General features: G+C 44.0%; 1 protein-coding gene across 1 annotated transcript; it reads left to right on the top strand.

The window, feature by feature from the left end:
- Positions 1–961: 961 nt before the first annotated feature.
- txnl1 (thioredoxin-like 1) lies at positions 962–9,231 on the top strand. The gene is made up of 8 exons (XM_004075145.5): positions 962–1,230; positions 2,410–2,506; positions 5,000–5,173; positions 5,974–6,096; positions 6,174–6,243; positions 6,327–6,499; positions 8,782–8,886; positions 8,957–9,231. Exons 1-8 carry the CDS (start codon positions 1,133–1,135, stop codon positions 8,984–8,986), a joined length of 870 nt encoding a protein of 289 aa, XP_004075193.1. The 5' UTR covers positions 962–1,132; the 3' UTR covers positions 8,987–9,231.
- The last annotated feature ends 1,365 nt before the right edge of the window (positions 9,232–10,596 follow it).

Consider the following 10,596-nt stretch of genomic DNA (forward strand, 5'->3'; position numbering starts at 1 on the left):
AAATTTACAGACATTTTGTTTACAGTGCATGGAAAGACAATGGTTTTACAAACCCAAATTGTAGAAACAAAAATGTAGGATGTTTACATCCGATGGAGTGTTTCCATTTGGTAACCTCATGTAATTATGCTCTGGAAAAAATATCCTTCTTTGTGGGAAAATCTGTATTGCCCTTTAAGTGTTGTCCCTTTTTAAAGAAGTCAGTAGTGATGGTCTACATTTAGTCAGTGACGTGCACAAAGGGGGCTGCACAGTGGTAGAGTGGTTGGCACTCTCACAAAAAAGGCCCTAGTTCATATCCGAATTGGGTATTTACTGCGTGGAGTTAGCATGTTCTCTTTATGCATGCATGGGTTCTCCAGGCATTCAAGAATGGTTCTTAGGTTCTTTGATATTTCTAAAAAGAAATGCCTCCTAAGTACGTGTGAAGTTGTCTGTGTGGGCCTGCAGTGGACAGGCAAACACTAACCCCACCTTTACCTGACGCTCCAGCACCCCATTTACCCCAAACAGCAATAAGCTATAAATATTTAATGGATGGATGTTTACAGTGCTATCTTTTGGTAAAATAGGTCTTGTAAAAATAGTTTATTTGCAATTTATAAAATGACAATACTATGACGATCAGTTGCTAATTAAGAGGTTTCCAACAACTAAATATATTGATTTCTTTAAATGGGTGAAATCAAATCCAGTATTGGACCAGCCTAGATTATTTTACACAATTGTTTTAGCTGGAATGTGGTTGTAAAAAAATAAATAAATAAAAGAACAACAGCAACAGTGATTGCTTTATATCAACACGTTTTTTGTTAATTGTTTTTAGCAAATTACGTACGTTTTAGACTATCAAAATAGTTTTTGGCAATTGATTTTTTGATGACTTGTATTATTTCCACCGGCCGCTAGATGGCAGGACATACATTTTAATGGTAGCAGAAGAAGTACTTTCCCGTTGGTTATTGGCCAATCACAAGTCTCCATTCTGAAGCGTGCCGTTCACCACTCAGCAGCTAACCAGCTAATTTATTGACAGAAAGCTAAAAACAAAGCTGTTTATTCTATTTTGACCATTCATGCCTAGTTTATCACCTCGGAAAAACAAAATAGGAATTTAACCGCATCCGGCACCATGGTGGGTGTTAAAGTGATCGGAAGTGACCCGGACTTCCAGCCGGAGCTAGCGGCCGCCGGTTCCAGACTTGTCGTGGTAAAGTTTACAATGGCCGGGTAAGCTGACCGAACCAACCGTGGGGATGAAACGGTGGCGCAGTTCTGCCCGTTGTTTTACTGTAGAGATATTTCGAGCAGAATGGATGGCAGACCACTGTAGCGACGCGGCCCGTTCATTTTAATAGCAGATCATGAGCGCGTTCTAGTTAGCCAGCAGAAGCTAACTAAGCTAGCAGCCAGGCTTACAATGACACGGCAAATATCACAGGAATCGGTTCAGGCTCATTGACGTGTAATGAAACTGGACGAGTATCAAAATAAGTGGCGTCTGGTCGCTTGAAACAAATCGTTTTGTTTTTAACATATAAGAGATCAGTTTCTGCTAAGCGTATTATTTTACATTTTTTGGTAATAATATATACTATACTTAACCACTTGCTTTTGTCGTTTCACTCTGTGTTCTGCTGTGATATGTAGCTAAGTGTAAGAAAATAAAATAAATAAATTTGAGTAAAGCTTTGATTAAATCTGCTGCCTGACAAATGTTAGTTTATCAGACTCTACGGAAGCCGTGAGGAATTTCGTTTTTCCCATCCGCTGTATCATGAGAACCATTGACTGTATACGAGACCCCTTCGCGTACCGCACAGGAAGTAACTGCTTGTTCCATATAGCCAAAATCCCATAGACAGCTATAGAGAAACAAACAGATGGTATTCAGTCATTCTAATATCCTTTCTGAATCGGATGCCTTTTTTTTAACACCTTCTTGACGATTCTGTTTTTTTTCTTCACATTTTTTTTTATTGCGAGTAATTCCAGTTACACTCCAACCAATCAGATGCTTTAATAAAAGTAGGCGGTCTCATGTCAAATGTTTGGATACATTTGATCGACAGATTTTGTGTTGCCCCCTTTCAAGTGGTAGGGATGCAGACTTCCAATAAACTCACTCCTGATTGGTGAGAGTGGTTACCATAGAAACGAGGACTCAGACCAACCACTGTTCATTGATGGCACTGTACCAACGTGGCGATAAAATGGCTCCCGAATGGACTTTGTTTGGTTGGAGTTTGAAGTGAACCATAGTCTGTGGGTGACGGCCCACTCAGTCGGTCAGTCAGTCAGTCTAGTTCTGTGGTACAGTCAACGGTTTTCCCTCTGGGGTGTCACACAGGCGTTTGACAGCCCAAGAAATCAGGGCAGACCACTGACTCGCGCCTCTCTCCCTCCCAGGTGTCGGCCCTGCGTCAGAATATCTCCCGCTTTCAACGCGCTGAGCAACAAGTATCCTCACGTCGTCTTCCTTGAAGTGGACGTTCACGTGTGTCAGGTGAGTCAGGCTTTCCACCGCACCACCAAAAGGTCAAGTTTCACTTCTCACCAGTTGAGATCTGCCAGCTAAGTTATGCTGAAAAGATTTTCTTTTTAGCTTTAGTGCAACGTTGCCTTTCTGTTAGAAAAAATCGCCCAAAAATTAAAAATGAACTTGAAGGAGCAGCATTTCCAGAAGATAATACTGGTTGAATGTTATATTGCTGAATGAAAATGAGACTTAAAGGGTTAAATGGTAAAAAATAAATAAAGAAACGATCCAAGTTGACCATAAATGCAGTGTAAACATCACAACAATAAGAAAGATATTTTTATAAAAAAATGCCAGAGCCGGGTATCGAACCAGCGAGCTTCTGCACCAAGGATTTTCCATGTATTCCAATGAAGGCAGAAATCCTGGAATATCTGGAGGAGTTCAAGGGTTTGAATGAACCAAAAGTCACAGCTGGAAAAAGCTGAAAGAAATGAACATTTGAAAAGTTGAATGGTTAAAATAGATGAAACATTATAGGAGGAGTTAAGCGGCAAATATGGAGGAAAATACAAGAATAAAGAGAGAGAAACAGGAAAACGATTGGTTGGATGAATACTTTATAGCATTCAAACAATTACCTTTAAATTTACATTTCCACTTTGGTGTTATTTTCAAATTCTTCTATTTATCCTGCTGGTGTGCAAAAACCCTCATGTCTTGTTGGATATTTTCTTATTGATTTAGAGTAAAGGTGCACCAGGGTGACGCTGGACCCCTAAGAAGCAGACCATTTACTAAAAGTCACATGAGATTCCCCACAGAAACCCTGAAGACACTTCGTAAAACATCTCAAACTGTCAGTCATTGTGAGGGAATGATTCCCAACGTTTTTCTGCTCAGGAGGCAGATCTTGGCTCCAAAGAAATTGTCTGTTCCTGAGTCCGAGGCGGACGCCATTTTTCATGTCAGCTGATCTCCTTCAGCTGGACAGACTCTGGCAGAACAGTGTTGTTGTTGAAGCGAAGGAAACAGTGTGGAGTGCTGCGTGCTAAGCTCTTGAACAGCAGTTCATTAAGATAAATACCACTGGATGGATGCATCAGAGCTGCTGGGGCGGAGCGGACAGACAGGCACTTTAGTTTGTGGCCGTGTTTGTGCCGCTGCAGGAAAGCGTCCCGCTGGGGAGTCTTCAGAGCGTCTTCTGATACGACTGCACTCAGGCGTCCGTCTCTGCCTGTTTCCTAAGTTTGAACAAACATGATTCCTTTCTTTAAACGCAGCAGCTCAGAATGAAATCCTCTGACTAAAATACCTGTGGAAAACAATGAGAGACGTGCTTAGAGAACAGTAGACCAAACAGGAAATAAGAAGGAGCGGAGGTGAAAAGACGGACCAGAGCACCAAAATCATTTCGTTTGTTAAAATGAAGGATGTTTTTTCTCTACCATGTGATCAGCTGGAAAAGCTTCATTTATACATAAAAAAATGCTTTTCATGCTTTTAGCAGCTCAAAGATGAAAAGTAACAAACAAAAAATCACATCATTTACCCAGCTTTGTTCCCAGGAGTGAACAACGTGAGAGCGCAGGACGCTCTGTGCCTCCCATCCTGTGATGGAGGAAAACAGTTGGCATGAATGAACTTCAAATGAAAATGACAAAGAACTTAATGGGAGGATGACGGCCCAAAAGGTCTGTCAGCGTTAGGAGACTGTTCCTCCATTCCTCCTCTTCCTCTCATTCTCCAAGATCTAGTCAGAAGCTCCACTGCAACCGCGGTGATGAACCAGCAGGGGGCGCGGTGTTGCCAAACACAAAATCCCCCAGCGGCTGCGTCGCAAATGAATACAATTACAACGCAGTATTCTTTACTAACAAATAACAGTAACTACTAACTATCTAACTAATGAACTAACTATGTAGGTGTTGTAGAATGACTATGTGTGTGTGTGTGTCAGCGCGCTGCGTGTGTAGGAGGAAGGAGCGCACACACGTGTGTTGGGGGTGTGTGTTGAATCTTCTGCAGTGGACCGCTCTCTAGCTGCACGCGAGTTTCACCTGTGCTCTCTGGTACAGACATCTTCTCAGAATATTAGATATTGCCCAGTAATAAACAGACTGCAGACACTATGTCACCTTTCCGGCAGCCATGAAGCCTGACACCCATGAAAAACGCGTGGCAGGAGGCTCCGCCTTTATTTATGCAGACACATAACACTGCGCTGCACAAAATAGTTCCCAAACCAAACATGTAGTGATATTCATGGAAATCTAACAGTGCAGTTCATCTTTGGTGTTACGGAGGGAAGGAGAACAGTAATAACCCCCCTAACCCTAACCCTCTGGTAAATGCACCTCAAATATTTGGTGACCACATATCTAAAAAAACCTCTTCGGCACAGAAACGGGTGTTAAATTCTACGTTGGCCCTTTCACTCGACTGATCAGCTGTGGCAAAGAATGTCGTTATGAAAAAAAAAGGCAAAAGCAATCAAACCCTCATTTCTTTCTGTTTCAGGCGACAGCAGCAGCCAACAACATCTCAGCCACACCTACGTTCTTGTTCTTTAGGAACCGGGTTCGAGTGGATCAGTATCAGGGAGCAGACGCTGCAGGTCTGGAGGAGAAGATCAAGCAGCACACAGAGAACGACCCGGGAAACAACGAGGACTCCGACATTCCTAAGGGATATGTGAGCGCACTGTGACCACTTCACCTCGAAGAATGAATGTTTTTACGTGACATCTGAGTCCGGGAAAGGTTCTGCAGAACCTTTTGCAGAAATCTTGGGTTTGAGCAGAGCAGCTGAGAAAAGTTCCCTAAATATGTTCAGGATGGCCTGCAGGCTTCACAGAAATGTTGTTAAAGTCGTTTGCAGCCACTCATCTTCTGTCATGTTAATAGCGGACGATGTGTTCATGATCAAGTGTGTTGATCAAGTGTGTTGTAGTAGTCTGATCATGCACACTTCAAAGGTCATTGACCCCCTCATGCCATGGTCACTTACAAAAGAAATAAATATTCATCCATATTCTTGTTATTCTTTCTTCTGGATCGCTTTTTTCCCAAAAAAACAGACTATTTGTTACGTACCACTTTGCCCTCAGCCGTGACAGTGGATAATCACTTTTTAATGCACACCCAGCAGCCAATGAGAATGAGTATTCACCCGGACCGTGGTATAATGCCTTTGAACTGCTGCTGCTGCTGATTTCCTCCATCAGCTGTTTGCTCAATAGGATTGCAGTGATGTTTGTAAATGATGCCCCCCTCCTCAGGCCTGCAGTCGGACGCTGTGGTTGTCCTGAAACTGATGGACAAAATTGATCTGGCTAGGTGGAGTCAGAAGCTGATGGGTGACTCCGTCTGAATCCTGAGCTTTTAAGTGGAAGGGTTTATGATATCACGCACTTTTAAAATCTCAAAAGAGTCGCAGCCTGTCGTTTGCGGCCTCCTGCGACCTCCTGACCTCTTGCCTGCCGTGTTTTCCAGATGGACCTCATGCCTTTCGTGAGCAAAGCCGGCTGCGAGTGTCTGAACGAGAGCGACGACTGCGGCTTCGACAACTGCCTAATCAAGGACTCGTCCTACCTGGAGTCTGACTGTGATGAGCAGGTACACAGCCGACCCTTTGGCAGGTCTGTGCCGCGGGGGGACACGCGTGTGCGATAAGGCTCTTTCCTTTTGTGCAGCTGTTGATCACGATCGCCTTCAACCAGCCTGTGAAGCTCTTCTCCATGAAGCTGCAGTCCTCGGAGTTTGGTGAGGTTTCTCTGCTGCTCGTATCCAATCCAGCCTGAAATCAGGAATCAGAAATGACGTCCTGTGACTCCTCTCTGCCCCAGCTCAAGCCCCGAAGGTGGTGAAGATCTTCATCAACCTTCCTCAGTCTATGGGCTTTGATGATGCTGAGCGGAGTGAAGCTACTCAGACTCTGGAGCTGACTGAGGAAGACTACAAGGAGGACGGTCTGATTCCTCTGCGATACGTCAAGTTTCAGAATGTGCAGAGCGCTACGGTAAGAATACTGGACACTCTAGCAAGAGGGTTTTGTAACACAGGCAGCTGCATTTGGTTCCTCTGAGTAAAACTGGGTTTTAAAGACTTTACTTACAACTTGATGTTACATGAATGTTCCCTGCTGATGTCCCTGAGTTTGCTGCACGCTCTGCTGCCTTTTGTCTCTGGTTAAAGCAGATTAGATGTCTGTTTGGGTGGAGGAGCGTTTGAAAACACTGAGATGGGAGGATGTCAGTCCAAACTGAAAGCAGGATAACACACGACCAACACCTCTGCAGGAACAGTTACGAATCAGTGCTTGAGTAAATCTGTCACGCATAACGCCGCGTTAATACATGAAGGACTTTTCCTCATTAACCAGCTCGTATGTCATTCTAGCCACATAAAGGGGCGGGCAAACTACAGCCTGGGGGCCATTAACTATTTGATCTGGCCCCCCAAACTAGAATAGATTGTATTGATAGTTGGTTGAATGCTATAAAGTATTCAACCAACCATCGTTCTCCTGTTTCTCTTTCTTTATTCTAGTGTTTTCCTCCATATTTGTCGCTTAACTCCTCCTACAATGTTTCATCTATTTCAACCATTCAACTATTCAAATGTTCAGCTCTTTCAGCTTTTTCCAGCTGTGACTTTTGCTCCTTCAAATCCTTGAACTTTTCCAGGATTTCTGCCTCCATTGAAACACTGGGGAATCCTTGGTGCAGAAGCTCGCTGGTTCGATACCCGGCGCTGGCATTTTTCACAAACATGTCTTTTTTGTTATTGTGCTGTTTTCACTTTATTTATGGTTAACTTTGATTGTTTATTTATTATTTATTTGCCAGTTATTACCCTTTAAGTCTCATTTTCATTCAGTAATACAGTCTTTAATCTGCATTTTCTTCTGGAAATGCTGCTCCTTCCAGTCTGTAATAATGTTTTGTTATTTCGCTGTAATTCTGGTGATAGTGCACTTTTAGAAGGAGAAAGTTCTTCCTCATTGACGTTGTGTCTTTGACGTTTGTGTGTTTTCTGAGTCAGAAAGGGCATTTTTACGATCCTTCCAGCACCACCTGAACGCAGCGTTTCTTTAAGGGTGTATTCAGACCCAAAGGCAGAAAACCGTTTGTTCTGGACCCAGTCCACTTAATTTGTTCCGGACCGAGTCCAGGACCTCGCCTTTTGATCTGCATTCAGACCGCCGTCAAGCCGATTTTCCTTATAAACACGTGACTAAAGATCTCTTCACTTATTGGTCAGGAATTAGGAGGGCGGGGCAAAGCAACTAGAGGCAGAAATGATGGAAGTCCTGCACTTCTTAGTTCATTCAAACTTTACATTTCGCTCACAGCTTTTGACCGTCTGAATCAACGTCAGGCTCAACACTTTTTACACATTTTTTTGGGTTTGGTCGAGGCTGCAGGGCGGTTCCTGGTAAGAAGACAGCTAAGAGAGTACATTGATAAGTGTTTATGACAAATAGAAGTGACGAAGTGTGTCACATAAAACTTGTTTTAATGAGTCTGAATTCAGTGAGTCGCTGTGTCTCATTGTTGGGGCGTTGTTTTAAGAAAACTCTGTTAAGGAACTACCAGCTCTTAGGATGACGTCACAGCGGCGCGTGCCGCATAACGAGACACGGAAAAGCGTGTAAGAAGCGTTTTCAGCGACGTCAAAATAAATTTTGTAACAACGCTTTTCTACATCGCCCGTTTTGGTCCGGTTGTTCCGCTCAGAGGACGGATTCTATTCAGACTGAGGAATCTCAGAGCAAACCGAAGCTCAGTCCGATTACAAACGAACCAAGACCAATCCTGGTCCCAATCCAGGTCCACTTGGACGTATTCAGACTACAAAATTGAAAAAACAAACTCTGGTCACTCAAAGCGGACCAGATGGGTCCAGTCTGATGAAAACACCCCTTAGTTTGCGTTTTTTCTGCTGAGTCACATTAACCCATTGGTGCAATTGGCACCAAACTAAGACAAAAATCTGTTAAATGTTTTCAAATATTTATATTAATTTAGAATAAAGTTAAAGCATGTTTTTGTCCATAAATCTTCTTTGTCTTATGACATGGATGACCAGAACTGTGGTTTCTCTGTACGCCTACAGCCAACAACAAACCTGCATTTCTCGCCTGTTTCTGCAAATATTTGTCAGACTCCCATTAGGGGAATGTTGACGCTGATTCAGGCGTTTGCTGTCCTGCTTGTGGGGTTCTGTGTGTTGCAGAGACACTCATGACTAGTTCATGCATGTCAAAAAATGCCGTTTTTTCTTTCTGCGTTTAACCAGCTGTTTGTCAAGTCCAACCAGGGAGACGAGGAAACCACAAAGATCAACTACCTGACGTTCATTGGGACTCCTGTACAGGCCACCAACATGAATGACTTCAAACGGGTGAGAACCAGCAGCAGCTCCTCCCCCCCGTCTCTGCCACTGCATTAGTGACACTGTTGTTGCTCTGCAGGTCGTGGGGAAGAAAGGTGAGAGTCACTGAGCGGAAGAACCAAGGAAGAAAGGGAGAACGACGAGACGAGAGGAGCAGACGGCTGCAGTCCATCAGTGGAGTCCGTCTCTGCCAAAGCCGCCGCATACCAACCTGTCGACAAGACCACGCCCAGATCCTCCAGCGCTCCACCTCCGGCTCTCAGTGTCTCTCTGAAAACGTGCTCTATAAATCATTTATATTGTCATTCTGATGAAATCTCTGTAAATAAAACACAGTCCTTTTTTCAAAGGCAAGGCCTTCAAGTCTGCTTCATTCACTCAGCTCCTGCTGCTCATGCTATGCAGGAGCTGCATGCATGCAATGCATTGAGCATTTAAAATAGCCCCAAAACTAGACAACAATAAGAGGGAGTTGAGACTAAAGTCAAGTTCTTCCATATAACAAGTGAAGACGCTCTCACATGTGGACATCCAAAGACAGAAAGTCTGTTGTGTTAGCTTTAAAAGGTTTTGAAGGATTCATACAATCCTAATCAATAAACCCAGCTGGTTGCTGTAAAATTTCATAATGAAGTAAAGAAGATTCTCTGTTAATTTATCTTTTTGAGTCACTGTTAGAACAATAAAAATATGAGTGTAATAAAACAGGCTGAGGATTCAAAATACACCTGGTGCAAAAAGAAAAGATAAATGTCCTTAACCCTTGTCCTATCCTAGGCACTTTACCATTGGGAGTTGGGTCATCTAGACCCACTAGACAGTGCTCTGAACCTTTTTCTTCAATGATTTGTGATCTTCACTGGTGTCCATGGATTACATGAAATCTTTCCACCTTTATCCACCTTTGTCATGGTAGGGAGAACACGTCAATGGAAGGGGGGGGGGGGGGGGGTCATCTAAGATAGCACAAGGGTCAATGCATAGTAATGGCATATGTGTGTTGTGTCGTATGTCACGTGACTGCCAACCCAGTAATCTGTTTTAATCTCTTACCTTTTCAACTAATGTAGCACTAGAAGTTTTCAGTAAAAACTGTGAAAATGAGAGAATCAAGCTCTTAGAGGTGTTGTGGGTGGCTCTCAAAAGAGCCGTTGTGGGTCAGTCCTTGGACGACAGAAACTGGATTCTGGAGCTGCCATGGGTTTCTCCCTCTGCAGGAAAGTGGATCATGAAGGAGTCTCTCAGCTGGAGAGCGTCTCTGTTGACAGCAACCTATTTGATCTCGTGCAGCAGCTCGTCTTCAGTTACCACAGCCTCATCACTGCAGGTTTCTGACGTGCTTTGGACCTGATGAAGCTGTGCAGAACACCAGAACTTCCCCCTCTGCTCTGGATCTTCAGTCAGGTGCCAACACAGACCCCACTGTGCAGAGAGCAGGCATTCTTCACAAGCAGCCGGGCTGGGGACAGGTCGTAGGTAAAGATGCACCTCTATTGGGAAAGGAGGCGCCCAGGGAACGACGGCATCGGGTTTCTCTGCAGGGGGAAGGCCTCATCTGCCACAAAGACACCGGGAAGGAGATTGTTGTTTTCTCTGGGGATGGGGGACTCATTGGAGACAGACGATTGAGTGATCCACTGTGAAGCGTCTGACCAAAGGTGGATAAAGCCAGTGTCCCACCGTTGCTCGTCCTGCCCCAACATCCATCACCAACGAGCA

Source organism: Oryzias latipes, chromosome 12 (assembly GCF_053564925.1).
Source record: "Oryzias latipes strain Hd-rR chromosome 12, Olatipes_Hd-rR_3.1".
Classification (NCBI taxonomy): Eukaryota; Metazoa; Chordata; class Actinopteri; order Beloniformes; family Adrianichthyidae; genus Oryzias; species Oryzias latipes.

Bases quoted from the DNA above. Each gene is read 5' to 3' on its own strand.
- txnl1 (XM_004075145.5), top strand. From the start codon at position 1,133: ATGGTGGGTGTTAAAGTGATCGGAAGTGACCCGGACTTCCAGCCGGAG. The intron at 2,507-4,999 runs GTGAGTCAGGCT...TTTCTGTTTCAG, and splicing joins TGGACGTTCACGTGTGTCAG to GCGACAGCAGCAGCCAACAA. The intron at 5,174-5,973 runs GTGAGCGCACTG...CGTGTTTTCCAG, and splicing joins CCGACATTCCTAAGGGATAT to ATGGACCTCATGCCTTTCGT.